Source organism: Telmatherina bonti (genome assembly GCF_933228915.1).
Source record: "Telmatherina bonti genome assembly, chromosome: 2".
Classification (NCBI taxonomy): domain Eukaryota; kingdom Metazoa; phylum Chordata; class Actinopteri; order Atheriniformes; family Telmatherinidae; genus Telmatherina; species Telmatherina bonti.
The window spans coordinates 26,989,215-27,006,516 of NC_136620.1; the positions used below are offsets into that span (position 1 = coordinate 26,989,215).

At 38.3% G+C, this 17,302-nt stretch overlaps 1 protein-coding gene across 1 annotated transcript in view; it reads left to right on the forward strand.

Moving 5' to 3' along the window:
- Positions 1–17,302, forward strand: part of tspan18b (tetraspanin 18b) — a 37,040-nt gene that overhangs the window by 8,857 nt on the left and 10,881 nt on the right. Inside the window, exon 2 of the mRNA XM_079259173.1 lies at positions 13,306–13,389. Coding sequence (XP_079115299.1) covers positions 13,387–13,389 — 3 coding nt within the window. The 5' untranslated portion in view covers positions 13,306–13,386. The remainder of the gene's footprint in view (positions 1–13,305; positions 13,390–17,302) is intronic.

Consider the following 17,302-nt stretch of genomic DNA (forward strand, 5'->3'; position numbering starts at 1 on the left):
GCCGATGTGTTGCAGCCACAAGCAAACCACGCCAGCAGTGTGGAAGGAATGTGTTGCGTCTTATGTACTTGGAGGGTTTTGGAGCTTCTCCAAGGAGTCGTTAAGAAGCTGCGCTTTTTAAAGAAAAGCAGGTCAAAAAATAGATCAGTCTTTTTTGGTTTAAGAGTTTTAAATTTCTTCACTAATAGTTATTTTAGTGAATGCAGACAAACCATGAAGGCTACATATTTGTTCCTTAATCCATAATCTGCTGCGCCCTGTTGTCTTCGAAGCTCAGGGAAGAAGAAAAATTCATTGCATTGGAAATGTAACCGCTGTTTAACACTTTGATATGTATCATGAAAATGTGTTGGAGTCCAACATTTTGGACTGCAGAATCCAGCGATCGCCCTCAAATGTGTTTAGCCAGAGATTGCACAGGCACAGCAGGTGTCTCCAGCATGCACAATTAAATTGGCCGCAGTGCTGTTTGATTTAACTGTTCAAAAATGGGGAAAAACGGTGCTCACACTTGGAGAGGTGCTTTTTAGTGGAACATCAGGTGATTTTTGGCTGCTTTCCCACTGATTTGTCACCTGCCACACGTCAGGCCTCTGAGTCATTCAGTGTGATCTTGACCACCTGGTTGTAGCACTCAGAAATGCTTGGGAACAAAACACACAGCACAGGCAATTCTCCAAGAGTGTACACCCTGGAGAAACGGGCCCAGATTATGTTTCCCGATAACATTTGGAAGGAGACAGATCCCATATGAAATGTCTCGGCGTCAATGCTGAAGCCAAAGTAATTTTGTGGGTGTTTCTTTTTTTTTTTTTTTTTTTTAAACCCCCTGACTGCAGAGAGGTTATTTTGGCTTTCTAACTGTGAGGCAATGCATTAAAAAAAATCATCCACCTCATGCACTTGAGGCTTCAAATTACCGATTTTTAATTAAAGGTGAGAAAACAGGATTTAACACAGATGACTGTTTTTTCATTTTCAAAACAGTAACTGGACGTAACCATTTGCACAAAAGAAACGTAAAAAGGTGGAGAAATGCGACGCTAATAATTATCAAAAGCACTTTTCCGTATCTCTGCAGGCAGCTTGGAAATGGACAAGCCGCTATTTATTTAATATGGAACAGATGTCTATCCTTTCCTGTCTCAAAACATCTTTGGTTAAGCTTCCTTACATTTGCCTTGTCTACAGCAGCCACGTAGTCTATACAGCCAGCTTCCAAAACACCCACTTCAAATATTTGGCCAGCTCTTTATTTCTGTGTACTTATTCTGTTGCTTTTGGCTTCAACCTTTTGGTCTGTTGTTCTTCCAAGAGGTTTGAGACTTTGCTCAAGATTTAGAAACGCTAGGGAAAAAAAAACAGAAAAAAAATTACATTTAACATCTTCAGCTGTAACACTCCTGTTCTTTATGCATAATTTCATCCCTTATTTCAATCCATTCATGTTCTCACTGCTTGGCATCTCATGCTGTGGAAATTGATGAGTAAAATTTGATCTCTTTTGTGTCGGCCAGTATGTTGTTTTAGTATGTATTATGATTATATGCAGTAACAAACCTGGTTTCCTTGATGGCTGTTAGCTTTAAGACAGACTTTTAAACAAGCCATTTTATACCATACAATATAGTGTAGTATATTCCCGAACTTCTCCTCGGGGATGAGTATCAAGTATTCTTGATTTAAGATGATATGATAAATCATATGTATTCTCCTTTGTCCATTTGGGCAGCATTGTACAGCATGCAAACAGTAAACTGAGAATTCCATGAATCTATTATCTCATTTTTACACATTTTATTTGGTTTCTTAATATAGGATCAGATTAGAAGTGCTTTTAAAGATCAACCGTGTTATCCACCATGGAAGTGTATATTCTTGTCATCTATTTTCAGGACATCTTCTACTGTCGATACAAATGCAGTGCAGTCTTGTGACAAGATTGTATATCATTGTATGACCTATTTGTTAAAATAGTAATGGGCACAGTGTCTCATAGAACGGATTTCAAGGAAAGTGCAGCTCATTTTTCCACATAAACATTGATGGGAAAATTGAAGGACTCAGGAAAAAAAGGCAACTAGCTTGTGATGCGCATGTAGGTCAGGATGTTTATATTTTTCTCTGTGAATGCCAATATCTAAGAGAGCAGTTTTCAAATGTAAGATATGTGAATGTTACTTTTATTTTAAAACAACTCAGCCAGACTTACTTTCATTTATTATTTTTTCTACATAGGGATTCAGCCATTTCACTTTCATATGATGCACTTCTCATAATTTACGCATCATGGCAGAGTTTCACAGGCAGAACATGGAAAAAAAAACTGCAGGCAAACTAAAAAGAACTTGGAAAATATAATATTTTTTAATTTGCATGTGAAAGACAAGTGGGAGACTTTTTTATTTGCATTTAAACTCAAGTTATAATCATTTTTTTAAACGAAGCTCTGTCCCATGTTTCACCATAAATATGCTTGTGGTCACTCTGTGGTCCTTTCACGGAGGCTCAGAGCACTGCGAGACTGTTCATTTAGAAGTTAAAGACTCTGGTGGGCTGATTTAGATATGCTATCCCACTGATGTCTTGTTGCAAGCTGCGGTGCATTGCTCAGAATTTCATCACTGCCCCAATTAATACACAAGACAGTATCGGCAGCATCAGCAGCATCTGCTCAAGCATGACAACTGTCATCACTTGCCTCAGCTGAGACAACTGAAAGTAAATCAGCAGCATTATTGTTGCTGCCGGAGTTTCTTGTTCCGTGTGCACCTCATGAACAAGTTGATGGAGAAACTTCTGCGTTGCAGAAATGTCTGTGCTCATATTTTTAGATCTTAGAGTAAAACCAGTAAAATAATTTAAGACTAAGTTTGACATCATTGCATTGCCTGTGTTTCTCTGGCCACAGCATTGTCTCAAATCCATCATGTTTTGTGGTGTAAATCTATTGACTTGTGTTTCTTAAGGGACTTAATTTTGGACCCTCTCCAAGCAGCTCAGTTTCCATCCTCTCCCCGTCCTTCCTTTCGCTCCTATAAATCAATGTGATGTAATTGCACAAACTCCCTTTCCCACAGCTCGGGACTGGAGGCACAATATTCTCAGAGAGTGGCCAGTTACCTTTAACCCACTGATTCCCACAATTGTTTTGTCCCCAGCCTTAAAGGTTGGGCTGTAAATTTCTATATTTGTTGTGTTTCTTTTAAGATCTAATGGTTGAACTTCATGTGTTGTTTTTCTAAGTTTCAGGCCTCCAAAAGTGAACTTTCTCACAGCTGACACCAACTGTTTACATCTCACTAATATGCTCTAAACTCAGCAGATTAAATCTCATTTCTCTGAGTGCTTTTTGTGTTGAGCCAAGCATGATTTCTCCTGACATCTCCTCGCTTGCGGCTCCTTCAGCCTTTTGAACAAATGTTTCTTAAAGCACTCCTCTATTTTCACGAGATTGAACTTCCCCCATCCCTCCACCCTTTTCTTTTTTTCAGATTTCAGTCCCTGCCTGGCTTCCTCTTGGGACTCACTTTAAGCAGGATATCTCCTTAAAGAAAATCTTTCAACTCTTCAGCATGGGGAATGGAGCTTGGTGGTGAGGAGAGGAATGTATCGTAAGGTTTTTGGAGAGAGCAGAGTTCATACCCACATGGTTTTGAAACCTACTCTGTCCGGATTTAATCATTCATCAGCCTCATGATTGATCCTTTCACATGCTGCACAAGTGATGAAACCATGTTTCTTGCTCCTTTTGCGGAAACACATTTAAAGTTTATTTAGCCATTTGCACTGGCATATTTGACAGTAAGAAACAAAAAGCAATCCTCCTTCTTTCTGTGATGTTGTGTCACAGTTTGTTACCTACTGCTTGTTACCAGAACCCCTCCCACATTCATCCTGTCATGGATGGTGGATTCGGAGGGATTTGGGGCTCTGTAGCATATGCACAGCTTTATGAGCAGGTCCCAGCGTGGAGTCTTTGTGTTGAGGAAACGATCCAGATGCAAAGCTTCTGGCTGTTGTAACCCAGTGGGACACCTGTGCTGCTGCTCCCGTGCAACCTCTCCTGCAAAATCCACAAAGACAGGCATCTCAGTGAGCAGAGGAATGTTCCGACGTGCTGCTCGCACATGGCTTTTCTACGTATACGGTTCTGTGTGCAGTTCTTCTGTCTTGCTTTTTGTTTAGATATTGAAATTTCTGTTTAAGAGTTTCCATTGAAGAGAGTTACTCCTTTGCTCCAATCAAGCTGTTTGACTGTGTCGGTTACATCAGTTTATTCTAACTTTACCTAACCACTGAAACGCTTTACAGGTCTGTCATGATATATTATCAACTTATTACACCATATTTGCGCTTCACCAAAGTGCTTTTTGCAGACCCGCCCTTTGTATTATATGTGAACAATATCTCCAACAATTTAACATAACGTATAAATGCCAGGAAAAAAGGCAAAGTTTCAGCTGATTGTACAGGAAAAAAAGTTGGAGCAAGTTCTGACATCCTTTTTGAGTCACTTAACTGTTGGCAGGGCTCTGGCTGCTGCGCCCTCACACAAACACACACACAGACACACTCACACGCAGTGTGGTTTGGTTTTATTGAATGTTTTTTGATGGGCATTTTCAAGTTGCGTATGAATAAAGTTTGATGAAAAAATGGAAAGTATACTCAGTAAAAGCAACATTTTTCCTCTTTGAGGTGGTGTTTTCTTTTTTTCTTTTATAAAGTGTTGTGGCACATTTGGTTGGACGAAACTGGAGACAGTCTGGAAAAAGCAGCTGCAGTTTAAAAGATTTTTAAAGTTCAGTATCAGTAAATACATTTATGGTTGCTATCCACAAATTTTACTTTTATCCACAAATTTTACTTTTACATACTTTCTGTATGTTGATTTAAAAGGAAACAAATCAAGAGTACTCACCACCTAAATGTTAGTTGGAAGTGTTTTCATTTATTTGGGGGATTATATGTATTGGGCAGAAGAAATAGACCTTATGCAAGCTGCTAGGGTTGCTACTATCAATTATGTTAATAATTAATTATTCAATTGTAAAATATCTGTAATATATCAATTAATGATACTTGTGATACATCAAGTAATATATCAATTAATTTCCCTTGAAGATGTTGTGACTGAAATGCAACAGAAAAGAAACTATAAATTCAGTAAATATATACTGCAATAAACTATCGCATCTGACTTTATTTGCAGATTCTGCACTGTATAAACAATGGCAATAAAAAATAGACAATTTCACCAGTAATGACACACCCTGGTAATATTACTACAGGATAATATATAACAATGTGCACATTATAATAAATATAACAAACCAATCAAATAAATACACAACATTAAATAAAAAGGTTTCTTCAATTATTTTATCTTTTGGACGTTAACAGATAAAACAAAAATGTGCTAAATAAAAAAAATACAACTGGAAATATAAAACATACGGTATTTCAATACCATGACTAGACAACATTTTTGTCCCTCTACTCAAAATATTTACATATATTAATTGTCTTTAGCGGGAGTCTCCACCTCCTATATTTAACTTGCATTAGCCATTTCCTGAAGTATCTGGATTGTCTGTTTTCTCAATTCTTGATGCAGCATAACTTATCAATATTTATCCATTTTATAATGCTCTCTCATATTTTTATTTCATTTAATAAGAGAAAACCCTCAAACCCCAGTTTCAGTGGCGGTGGCAGTGGTGCTGCGACCATAATGTGCCATAGATCAGCACAGTGCTGTGCTTTTCAGCTTTCAAGCTTTCTCACAAGCCCACATGCTTTCTCAGCTTTAACAGTGAATGAACTGTACCATCTCTTCACTTGGCTAGGGTTTGAAGTCCTCGCTTCCTTGGCACGTTTTGACCTTTTCTGTGGCTGTCTTCCTATTTTCTCTCGCTCTGTCGCTTTCCTCCTTACTCTTCGGATTCCATCACTTCCTGTTACCATCAAACAAGAGTGCCTCTCACTTGCTGGCAGGTAATACTGGAAGTAAGTTATGAAGGCTGAAAGTGACATTTTAATTTTTATTCATCATCTGGAATACGTATCGAATATTTTTGTAATCAATTAAATGAAATAGTTTCATCCCTTTCAGTTTCAGCCCTACACACAGCGGTTTGGCAAAACCACCATTTCCTATAAGTGTATTTTTTCTGTTTGCATCATTAGCTGTTGTTCATCTTTGCTATAAAACAGATAATTACATGTTTTCTGGAGTCTGTGATGCAAATTAAGCAACAAGAGGCCTTTTTTTTTTTTTTTTTTTTACTTTTTGTTTGTTGTTGCATTATAATTCTTTCCTCTCCTAATGTTACATTGTGAAAACTAATCCCCCAGCAGGCCTTGAATATAAACTGGGTCCTTGTTCCACTGTCTTCCTCTGGGTTTGTTTATGTATTTTTTTTTTTTCTAGAAATGAGGTCCACGTGTTTGTGTATTAGGAAGCACAATCATGTACAGGTTCATTCAACCAAGCTTTTGTTTTAGCTGTTTAAAACACAGCTGAAAACAACTATTCTGAGCTTTATTTGTGCCAGCTGAAAACAGCTGCCAATCCTGAACACTCACCACCATCATCTGATTTTGGAATGATTTGTAAAGGCAGTAGTAAGCTGCATTTGATTTGCAGATAAAAACAAGCGGCACTTTAAACTAAGGCTTGAATTTTGGAAGGTTTGTGTTATGCAGTGAGCAAAGTGTTCTTTTTTTTTGTTCCTAATCATAGTTTCTGGCGTACCTGCTACTTGATATTCACTCTATCACAAAGTGGTCACGGAGGGGATATGAAATTAATGGAGGAAAAACATCACTCCTTTGGCAGTGCCAGATGAGCACACAATCATTTCAGAAGAGGAATTTTGATGTGCCGCAGTCAACACTCAAGGCCCTCCACTAGTTTTAATTGGAAATAGGATGCATCTGGTGGCATTGTGTAAAATCTCTATTTTCACTTTACGTGCATCTTCTGCTCTCAGATGTTTACTGCATTGTTTGTCAGCACACCTCATGAATTGTAGCCTTACAGGGAAGTCAAGAAGGGGGTAAAGTAAGGTTATATCCAAATTACAGCTATTGCTACAGGTAAATAACTTTTTTTTCTCCACTGAAGACTTTGTGATAACAATCATTACTTTCCGTTCTTTGCTGCAGAATCTGACTTCAGCAGCTATACAGGAAAACCTACTGCTCTTTGGTATTTTAGCAAAATTTAAATGAGGCCTAGAAATGGTTACCAGATGTGCTCTTAACACATGTTTAAGTGGCTTGTTTAAATTTCAGGTTGACTGTGGCCGTATATCTCTACAGTTGGTGTCTTGTGAAACATTTTAACAGGACACCATGTCTTAGTTGATTTCCAGTGTTTTTCAGCAGTTCAGTGGCAGATCATACTTACTGTAGTCACAAGCAGAACCAATTCTTTTTAGGTTCTTTAAAAGCTTTTTTTGGCCTTTTAAAGTCTGACATTAGACAAAAGAGACTTTAAAAACTGACAAAATAATCAGAAGGTAAACAAGTGAAAGGAGTTGTAATTTTCTGCAACTCTTGTCATTTCAAGTACATTTTTCCTCATTTTTTAAGACCTCAAATTTTTCTGTACAAATCTGTTGTGTTGTGGCGTTGCGCTCAGATTGTACAGTTTAAAAAAACATCCTCGAGGAAGACTACAGACTTCCTCTTTGTATAGACAGCCTGGATATTTATCCTAGTCCCACTCCCTGAAGCTCCCTGAGCTATACACTGCGCAAATCTCAAGCTTTACTGGCTTCAGGATTAAACTGGAATGGAAATGGTTATCATGTGGTTGTTCGACAGCTTGCAGGGCCTGTGGGTGGAGGAGTGGGTGAACAAACTGGGTTTAATAGCCCCCTCTGTGTGCGTAGTAATGAACTCTTACCTTGGCTTGGAAGACTGTGCTGCTGATATCCTTGCTGTGTTTTTGTAACCCTCACTAAAAAGCTCTGTCTTAATTGTGTCCCACGGGTCCTGAGCACTCAGTATTCACAGTCTTCCTGTCCCTCACACTGATCCTACTCCTCTGCCAACCTTAGTCTCATCACCCTATTTCGACAGGTCTTTCCTCTTTAATCGTTTGACTTCAAAGCAGCATTGCGGTGCCCCCCAGGCCCTTAGCTCTTCAGAGACCGAGGGCGAGACTTGCAGGCCTGGGAAGTAGGGTGAAACTGTACTGGTGCATGATGCAGTTGGTTAAGTTTTACTGCCATGAATTAAAGCAAATAACAACAAGTAGCTTGGTTGCTCTTCTTCATTAGAGCGTCACCAGAGAGAAGTTGCTGTAATTACAGAATGAGGTTGCACATGTTCGAAAGAATCTGCAAGACTCTGCTTTGATGAGAGCGTCTTTGCAGAGGTGAAATATACAAGCCGCTGCCTGAGAAACCTGCTGCACAGAGAAGAGGCCTGGCTAATGTTTGCCACAAAGAGGTTGACATAATGTCATCTTTCATCGCCATCAAAATCGCACCCTCAGAACACACTTCCACGGGCTGCATTCTCGTCAGGTTTCCATTTGGCCCCAAACGATTAGCAGTGAGAAAACACGAGAGTGCTTAATGAGTTCAGTCTGCATCTTTCAGCTAGAATAATTCTGTATCCCAAACACTGTAGATACCCGTGTCTGTTTGTAACTCTACCTCAGATCACCTAGTGTGGTGCAGAGAACAAAGAAAATAGTGTGTTAGCAGTGGCCGGAGAGGAAAGGATGAGTGATTAGATGTGTGGTGCCCTCTGATCAGACTGGGGATTGTTTCTCCATCGTGGTGGTTTATCTTTATCTCTGGTGGTTGACTCACACTGTTAGATCAATAAATCTAGATGGAGAAAGGTGATAATTCTGCCTCAGGATTGCCCTCATTAAAGCGGACATTCAGGAGATGTATAGCTGCCGGCAAATGTCCTCTTTCTCATTTCTATAATATTACAGCATGATGTATATGGACTGCCAGAGGTTGGTTAGAGAGATGTCATCCAGAGGTTTAGCTTTTCCCCCATTTGTAGGTGTAGTTACAAAGCTCCGATTCAGGGTGCACAAGGACCGTCAGCCATTAGCCCTGCTAGTCATCAAAGCTCAGGTTTGCTTTTGTCAACACCAGTTGTCAGGCTCTACTGTGAAGTGTAGATGGAAGAGTTGTCACTTCCTGCTTGTTTTTCTCCATTTCCTGTCACCAGAGGAAGTGTTACTGACTAAGCTGCCTGCTGCACTCTGACCTCTGACATTTTAGATAGTTTCAGCCTAAAAGAAGGGGATTAGTGAAGACCTAGAGAAAAACAAACAACTGTCTGTCTTATCAACCTTATCCAGTGTTGCACTGAGGTTTTGGCCTTGGGTCCTGGCAACTACCACCATTTATATTGTGCTGTTAAATGAACTTGACCTTCTTAAGAGGTTTGCCATTGGAGTGAGATGCAAAATATAAAAATGACAATAAAACACACAGGACTTCAGAACTTCTTTTATAAGACATTCATCTTGAGCACATAAAAAGTAGTCGCTTAAACAACAACAAAAAAAAGGAAAGAGTAGAATCGTCCTGATACCAGTTCAGTGGACCAGTGTGGTCATACTTACAGCTGCAAAATTATTCAACTTCCATAACATGGGCACCCCAGTGGGACACGGTTTGAATAATTATACTGGTAAGTGTATGTGTAAATGAAACCATCATACATAGAGGGAAGCTCCAGTCTTGTTTCAATATGTTGCATCATGGTATGTGGTGTATGGTTAAGATGACAGGTCAGATGGTTGCTTACACAGAGCCATCTGGGAATTCCTCTGAGGATATCTTTTTTTCTTTTCTTAATAGCAGGTACTTAAAAAAAAAAAAAAAAAAAAAAAAAAAAAAAAAAAAGCTAGGTAATTCGATGTAATTGGATGAACCACCTGTCAATCACAAGTGAACTTTGTTCTGTTTTCTAGTTAGTGTGCAGTATGACTCCTTCAGTGTCTTTGCAAACCTCTTTAAAAGCTGCTGATATTGACTGCTGTCGTATCTAAAACCTGTAGTTGCCACTATACAATCACTATAATTAGATTATTCAGCCACCATTGTACAGGGATTCCAATGCAAATGGGGCGAATAATTTGAAGGATGCTTTCTGGTCTGAACCAATTTGCTTCAGCCACAAGTTTAAATCTTATAGCTTTTATCTCACCTCATAAATCATGGAATAATCCAGTCGCTTTCTGAGTTGAAAATACGATTGTTTTATCCTAGAAAAATGTCTTCTATGTCTATTAAGTCCTGATTTGCTTGATTTTCTGTCTCAATAGGTGGATTAGTTTCTGACTGGAAAAGTAAGGCACTCATAGTGAGAGGTTAGGGTATACTCTTATTACCTTGCAGTTACTGTAGTTTTATCTGCTGTGAATTGAATTGTGAGGAATAATTGTAGAAGATACTGTGGAAGCACGAGATTCAACAGTGTGCATCTTCCTTACACATAAGACGGATGCTGCTGATGTAATAATATTGTCAGAACCTGAAATAACAGCGTACGATAATCAATTAGCCGCTGCCTTTATGTTTAAATTGTCCACAGTGCTCGTGAGCTTAAATGTCAGTGACAAATAGGCTAGAGCAATTTCTATAGAAGGAGAGCCATGGAGTGGATTTAGCCTTTTCTCTCGTACGGAGCCATCCCTCGCTTTGTTGGACCCTCAGTGGCCTGGCCTTTCTAGTACCCCTTGAGGGTTCGTCCTATTGTTGAGCTTTCTCAGCCGTAAGCGCTGGTCTCTATTCGCACCCCCATAACCGATTCAATGCTCCCGCATCCTATTGGTGCTCCAGTTTCCAATGAAAGGGTTTCCATGGAAACCAATAATAATGCAGCCCCTCAACACTGTTACTCTCCACCAGCTAATAGCTCTCTAAACAGGGGTTCAAAAGAGACTAGTTTTGCAACAGGCTTCAGGGTAAAATTTGACCACTCACTTCCTAGAACTACATTACACAGCATGATAATGACAATCACGGGCTAATCTGTAGCTTCTGTGATATTCTTAAATGAAATAAAAAAGGATTACTCTGTAGCATTGCCTTGAGGATATGCTTGCAAAGTCATATGGCGAATATTTTGCAAAAGACTCAACAAACACTTTCAGGCTTTTTGCTGCATGTGTGTGTGTATCCATAGTTATTGATTCCCTGAGTGTGTGCTCTGCAGTGCCTGAGTTCAAGCCTCCAAGATAAGGCAGTGTATCACACTACTGCATCTTCTCACTTCTCAGATTAGCCCTTTTTCCTCACTCAGGCTTTGATTGCCTTTTCCAGATGCAATCAGTCCTGTATTCTGTATGGGGGAGGATGTCTTGTTGCCACTGTCACAAGAGTTTTATGTCCTGGTGAATGTGATGTCTGCTGGCAATATGGTTTGTCGGCGGGATGATGTGGCTGGCTCCATCAGCCAGAATACTCCAGGGATTTTCTCCATCCCAAGTCCTTGTCAGAATAAGAATACCCATCTGCTTCTAGCACCCTGCTAATGTGGCAAAAGCTGAATGTTGCTCATGTCTTCATAGGCAGTTCTCCCCATATTTGGTGCAAGTTGTCAGTGCCAGTGCTTTGAAACAAGCTCCAAAGTATTGTCAGTCAAAATCATGCTGCTGACTATTTTTGTACATGGAGACTGGAGAACCAGCAGTTTAATTGGCCCTCATTGCTATATCGTTATTTTCAGCTGGGAGACAGTTGTGGTAAAGCAATTTGGAGACAGGAAAGGTTTAAAGCGTTTATGCTCATTAGACACACTTGGCTGGGGACATATCTTACATTGACAGTTAAAGCCAGCAATATGTGGTAAGAAAGCAAGGTATTCTACTTTCAGTGAATAATGCATGAGTTCAGATGTTCTTCAAGGTCAAGTCAGAAACTGCATGCAGAGAGAGTAGCGTGTTGACATTTCTAATAGAAGGCAACTAACCAAGAGAGAAGGTTAAAAGATTTCATTACCTTAAAGTAGATATTAAAATTTTACATCCCAGAGCACACACACACACACACACACACACATATATATATATATATATATATATATATATATATATATATATATATATATATATATATATATATATATATATATATATATATATATATATATATATATATATATATACATAGTTATACATAGTTACATGTATTTATATATGTATATTTAAATATGTATTTGTAATTAATTAAACATTTTAATCTCGTAACACTATTTCCCGCAAAAAGCAAGATTTTTTAAATTAAATAGCTTTTAGCAGCTGACAAATTTAGCTAATAAATGCTGACATTAATATTGTAAACTCAAGCTCTATTAATATCTGGGAAACTATATTTAATTTTAAAACAGTGAAAAAGTCAAATATCATTGAACTGAACAAAGCTAAAGTTAGTCATTTTAAGTGCTTTAACTAACTGCTCCTGCTCTTCTAAAATAAAAGTCATATGTTACAGTAATTTTAACTTTTAATAGGTTTTAATCCACATTCTTTATTAATAGGCATAAATATCTGACATCTGCAGTGTCAACTTCAGTTTGGTCTTGCAGCAGATGTGATCACCTGCTCTGACTGCAGCTTGAAGCTGGCTGCAGCAACCAAGTCTCCTGTGTGTTGCATACAGCTGCTGCTCACAGAGAGTAAACTACACGCTCTTTCACATTACTCACCATAAGTCTCCAACATCACCAAAGAAGCTGCTACCCAAGTTATTAGTTGCCTTATCTTTAAATAGGCAACTAGTACTGTAGAAAAATTACTACAGTACTAAGTTGTGTAATGTGTACATCAGTGTAATCAGTGTATCAGGAAATATATTGCGTCTGTCTCTGTGTGTGTGTGTGTGTGTGTGTGTATATATATATATATATATATATATATATATATATATATATATATATATATATATATATATATATATATATATATATATATATATAATTCATATGTTCTTCTTTTTTGTTCCGTCCCTATTAATTTTGCCTTACAGCTGAAAAGTAAAATATTCAGAGATAAAACACTTTTGCAGCCTTAGATTAGTGCACTGCTGGGAGCAAGCACTTCATACATAATAAATGAAAACTCTGTCATTTTAAGTGTCCTAGAATTTCATTTTTGTGTTTTTTTTTTCATAGCTCGTCATATTCAGCTCAATGCATTACACATATAGAGACAAATGTGCTACTTTTATTTTCCCTTTGATTTTGATCCCGTTATTTCACGTCATTTGCTCAGTCTTGACCTCTTCCTTCCTATTCTGTTCTTCTTTCCAACAGCCCATGAATACAGGAGAGGCGAGGAAAGCAGAAGAAGTCATCAACTTCACCTGAACCAAAATAAGCAACAAGCGGATACACATGGTATGGCAGTGATTTAATTTCAAATGTAACCCTTCATGTTTAAACAGCTTTCATCTTTAACAAATATTCCTGTATGAAACATGCTTCCACTCTTTGATTTCACACATCTGTAATGTGCAGCTTCACTGTGAGAGGTTTCCACCTCAACACGTACATGTTAAATCAGTGAGAGTCACAGCAGAGAGAGCTTGTTGATGGACTCTTTTCAGTAAGATGCTGACAGCACGGGTGCAAAGCTGTTGTTACCTTTAACAGGAGGCAGAGTGCTGTTTGAGAGCTGGTGCATGAAGCTGGTCCTGCAGACAGGCAGACAGGCTTTTGTCCTTTAACCATCACAGCAGGCTTGCACTGGTCTTTGTTAGGCTCTGATTTGCATTTGTAACATTAGTATTCTAGGCATGGCTGAGCAGCAGACATGTATAGATTGAGAGGTTAAAGGGGTGTTTAGACCCAGACACATCAGCTATAAACAGTCAGGAAACATAACCATGAAAACGGTCGACCAGACAAATAAAGTTATGTGTTTCATGTACATGTAACTTGAAAAAGTTTGATTGTAATTTTGATTTTTCTAATTATTTTTTTATTTATTAGTAATGTTCTTGATGCAATCATTGACCGACTCAGAAGCAAAGATATGATGCTGGAAACGGTTTAAACACAAGGTCTTGAAACCACACAAACTATTATTGATTGTTTGACAACTTTGTGTCCCTTATTGGATTAGGTAATTAATTTTTTAGACTCTATAGACTGACTAACTCAGTCTCTGTGGCCTTACTGATTTGAGAACTCCAGTTCTGAGTTTTACATTTTGTCATCATCTTTATGCTTTTAAACTGCGTGACTGGACCAGGGATGGAGCTGGCTGAGGAGAGTGAAAAATAGGAACACCCATGGGGTAGTGGCTTGTCATATAAGCCCATTTTATATGATAAAAATTTGCTATGCTAGTCTGACCAAAACCACACTTTTACAATGGATTTGACAATGTTAGTCCAACTGAAATCATGCAAAATAAAAGCTTGGATAACTGGACTAACACACCTATATAAAATTGGTTGTGAGATTGCATAGGGCAACGAGATTCAACAACGAGGACAATGAGGGCGCAGGCAGGTTGCCCATGCTCTTAAGTTTCACGTTTTTGCTTTTTTTTTTTTTTTTTTTTTTTTTTCCTATGTAAAAGTAAATTCCCAAATTCTTAATAAAGTGACTCTTTTTCACAGGCTTGTACATTTAGTCTAAAGCATGTGACATTGAGCATACCTGAATTCATGGCTCTGTGCTGCTCTGATGCAAGTATACCATGACAGGGACCGTGTTACTATTGAAAGGTCAGGCTGAGCTAAAATTAACTCAATTTTACACATAAATGTGCTCAATGTTAGCATTTGCTATATTAAATGCAATATAATCCCACAATTAAAGCAATTAATACATTAAATATATAAGATTCATCTTTCCAATAGACTTTGATGTAAGTAGACCTCTTGCAAGCAGGTGAATCTCCCCTTACTGGACATTTTTTAAAGAGGAAGTTTCAGGCATTTTGGGAAAGACAAGTTTATATGTATATCACATTTCATGTACAAGACAATTCTAAATGGTTTACATGAAACATTAAATCATTACAGATGCTGTATAAAAGCATATAAAAAAAACACATATAACAAAATCGTGAATTAAAAATATTTAAAAGCAAGGTTAATTAAAAGTTTCTACATTTGGTGAGTTTAATCTCCACTGGCAGTTTGTTCCACTTGTTTGCAGCATAACAGCTAAATGCTGCTCCTCCATGTTTAGTCTGGACTCTGGTCTGGACTAGTTGACCAGAGGTTTTGGATCGAAGAGCTCTGCTTGGTTTATATTCTCTGAACATATCACATATGTATTCTGTTCCTAAAGCGTTCTGGGATTTGCAAACAATCTCGGTTTTAAACGGTTTTAAAATCTAACTGGAAGCCGGTGTAAAGAATTTAAAACTGGTGTGATGTGGCCAGACCTCTTAGTCCCAGTTAAAGCTCTTGCACCAGCTTCTGGATGAGCTGTAGATGTTTAATGCTCTTTTTTGGAAGTTTTGTTGAAAGACCATTTTTGTGACACGTGAAGGATTTATATTGCTAACCAGGTGCTCCAACATCAGAATATTTCAAAATACCAAAGACAGATTTATCTGTGTCTGACAAAGTACTTTCAAAGTGTTCACTCAGTCAATCACACAATTAATTTCTTTTTCAGATTACTTAATTTGTTATGGGGACTTGGAAACGTGTAGTTATCTCTTCCACTTCTCACAAGAACACATTTAAATGGATCCTCCTCAAAGCCTTGTCTTGATCTTTAAACTGCACTTTAAACTCCAACTTGTACTGTGTTACATTTAATTTCTGTTGTTTTTTTTCCTTGTCTTCTGAACCTTCGTCCACATTTGAGTAGAGCTGGATGTGTGTGTGTTCACTGGAGCCATCAGTAAGTGGTGAAACAGCTTTTAGTCTTTCTACACAGGGGAGCGAGCTGTACTCAAACTAACATATGGCCTTGCAACAGTGTGAGTGATTGCTCATTAGACAAATGGCTGGCCAAACTGTCCCCCCTGTTGTAAAGTGCTCGGCTGCACTCCCCTTTGTTTTCCAACAGGAACCAGTGCTCAGAGGAGATGCCAAACACTCCTCTGCAAACAAAGGCCACTCTCACACTGTGTCCAGGTTGCCTAAGAGACCATCATTCTTTTTTTAGGAGAACTGGAAAGATTCCAGGAAATGCTGGCACCACAGATTTGACAAAAATGAACATTTAATCCTAAAGAAAGTCAAAACGGTTTCTTGTTTTTGTTATCTCTCCCGCTTTAGCCAAGTTTAGTGACTTTCTTTCTTTTCCTTTTTCTTTCATGGATATCTTTGGTCTGGCGTGACCTTCTTTGTTTAGCCCCCTGAGGCTGTGAGATTTGTCTGTCTTTAAAACTTCCATTGTGCTGTTCTGCTGAAGCCATCTGTGATGTAAACTCGCTTTATGTGAGCGTTTAACCAGACGGCAACCCTGACGTAAACACTATTCAAATTAATGACGAATAGGAACATTATTAACATTTGAATAGTCTTTTGTTTAAAATATTTTATTTTTTAAATTTGGTGAGATTTTTTTTATTTTGAAGTTTTAAACTTTGTTAAAGTTAAAGGAGGATTGGAGATTGACTGAATAAGAAGAAAAATAATATTCCAATAACTTTGCTGATTTACTCACTAAAAGGAAAATATAGTTTAAAAAAAACAAAAAACAGCTGAAGCAGTAAGCTGCAGAAGTATCTGCGAGGAAATAATTCCCCTGTTCTTGCTGCTATAATTTTGAAGCGTTTAGTTTTGAATTGAGTTATAACCCATTTTTGTGGAAAGCCCCATGCCGATGTGTCATACCCCAAAACAGCGTGGGAAAAACCCAAGCTGGGTCCTAACAAGCGGCAGTGCAGAAGTGTTTATGTGTTCATTGTGTGCTGCTACCACATGCCCTTGCTACCAGACAACCAGAGGACTGAGAGCTGAAACTCCAGGGGATCAATGCATCAATGACCATGTGCTTGGCTCTAGTATTGATTCTTCCCCATACAGGCAGTTTGTATCTTCACTCAGATGGATAGAGGTGCTGAAACAATTAAGTAAAAGTCTCTGGTGTGAGAGAGTCTCTCTCACACACACACACACACACACACACACATACACGCATGTTCACCATAGAACAAAACCAGCTCATCTTCCTCACAGATCTCCTGCTCAAGTTAAATACCAAGTTGTTATCAGCGCCATTCTCTTTGACAACCTTTTTAATGTAACACGCAAGAGAATTGATTTCACTGATAAAGCCGGAGCAACTGTTTGTACTGAACTAACAGCTGGACGTGTGCCCAGTTGGGATGTCA